The sequence below is a fragment of the Teleopsis dalmanni genome, chromosome 2 (genome assembly GCF_002237135.1).
Source record: "Teleopsis dalmanni isolate 2A chromosome 2, ASM223713v2, whole genome shotgun sequence".
NCBI classification, from domain to species: domain Eukaryota; kingdom Metazoa; phylum Arthropoda; class Insecta; order Diptera; family Diopsidae; genus Teleopsis; species Teleopsis dalmanni.
The window spans coordinates 97,777,185-97,779,306 of NC_051847.1; the positions used below are offsets into that span (position 1 = coordinate 97,777,185).

A 2,122-nucleotide genomic window follows, 5' to 3' on the forward strand; every position below is an offset into this window, starting at 1 on the left:
GCTGCTCATGCCGTCGTACAATATCAAGAGAATGGCAAGCAGGTTTATAAAGCAAAATACATTTCACTAAATTCTCTTTGCGAACAGTATAATGCACCAATCAATCCTATTAAGGAGCAATTAAAACAAATTTATCGCCGAGATCAAAAATATTGGGCGAAACGACCGTTGACTCGTGAAATGTTGCTATATGCGGCCGGCGATGTGCTAGTATTAATAAACGATCAATTATACGGAAACTTAGCGAGGTACTTATAAATTACTCTGAAGGCAATTTTAAAATTATAAAAAATATTCTTTAGACAAATTAAGTCTGAAAACCGTATTTTATTTTCCGAACTGTGCACCGAACAAATTCTTATGTTAATAAAACCAAACGAAGTAAGAATACGTAAAAAACAACGAAAAGTAAGTACCGAAGTATCTGACCTCAAGCAGAAGCTAGCTCAAACAAATAAGAGTATTGTGCTTTCAAATCGAGAAATACGTTTATTGAGGTATGTTATATCAGACCATCCTTTTATATATTATACATATCCAAACGTATAAATGTGTTATAGATATATGGACTTAACAGAAGATGAAAAGGAACGACTAAAGGGCTTTTATAAAGTTGCTAAAAAGTTAGAGAAAATGGAATCAGTTGGCAATCAGAATAGGTAAATTCTTAAAAATATAAGTTTATTCATTTATTATTTATGATTTGTTTTAACTGTATAGGGAGCAAAGTGATTCCGAAGAAGAACAAGAACCCAACGAAAATGATAATTTTCCCAGTCTTGATTCTTTGCCATCTGATAATTCGTTAAGTGGAACTTTTTCACCACGCTTTAATTCGGAACCACCAAGTTTGACTGAGTCAATGCAAATGATGGATGAAATATTATCTGATCAATCAATGGATCGAGTTGCTAAAATTGATAAACTTGAGGCGATACTATCAGCTGTAACACAGTTACCGAGTGATCAAGTAAATTTAAAAGTATAGTCTATTTTATTTTATTTACTAAATTTTCTTTTATTTATTTATTATTAGATCATATCATCTAATAGTGTTCAAGATCAATTGGGTTCAAATATTGCTACAACAGAAAATTTACAAATAATAAGAGAAAAATCGAAAAAGTAAGTCCTAAATATTGTATTGTATAAGTATTGAATCTTAGATTTCAGAATTTATTTTTTATTCAAACTGTATTATTTTGCTAGTAAAAATCTATATGTTTAAAATATTTAAAATATTTAAACATATTTAGCTTATAATTTAAAATATGTAAATAATTAACTATATAGTAAAAATTAAAGGGAATAGGAGGGAATTTAGTGATTAAACCGCACGCAGTTTGAGGTGGTCTTAAACATAGATAATTACAAATAGGGGATCGTAATTATTGTTGTTGTAGTAACCCGCCGGGTCCTGTTTGTAAAGTTCCTTTGGAGGGGTTGAACGGCACTTGATCGTCCCTGCAAACGAGTAACTCCGGGACGGGAATCATAATAGTTGAGTGTAGTGGCATCTACAGTTCTTGAAAATGAATTTAAAGTTCATATAAAAACCGTTATTAAAATAAAACATATTATATATAGTGAAAAACATATCCTAAGGATGTGTTGAGCCTCAAATTTGCACCTTTATATATATCATTGGTTGGAGGATATAAACTAAATTCATTAAAAATTTTAAGAAGGAATTTTTTTTGTATTCCTAATATGGATTAATTACTCCTAATACTTTGTTGTTCATTTCAGTTCGAAAAATTGCAATTGCAATTGCAACTTGGAGCGTACTTCATCACCTTTACTCCGTACTGGTGGCGAAAGGAAATCAATTAAAATGGTGGAAGCAACTTCACAAACGCTTAGTACTGGTGATATTGTTATTACAAAAATTTTCTTCCAAGATGAGCAAGAGAAAGCGAAAGAAAAAATTTTGACTTACTCTGCAAAAAATGAAATTGAATCCTAAAAACTATAACAAATAATTAAAATATTAGTAAACAAACGAAGATATTATAATGAAATGAAAAAAAAAATTTTTTTTTGGAGTCGGTTTTTGGTTAATAGTTCCATTGAACTCTTTAAACTAAGCAATAATTGTGCCTAAATATTGAATAATTGTAAA

At 29.9% G+C, this 2,122-nt stretch overlaps 1 protein-coding gene across 1 annotated transcript; it reads left to right on the forward strand.

The window, feature by feature from the left end:
- Window positions 1-2,122, forward strand: LOC119675137 (the record flags this gene model as incomplete). Its single annotated transcript, XM_038086326.1, has 6 exons — window positions 1-248; window positions 303-497; window positions 561-659; window positions 721-970; window positions 1,037-1,125; window positions 1,750-2,122. Coding segments are annotated over 6 exons (1,098 nt in total), but the record flags the coding sequence as incomplete, so codon positions are not given.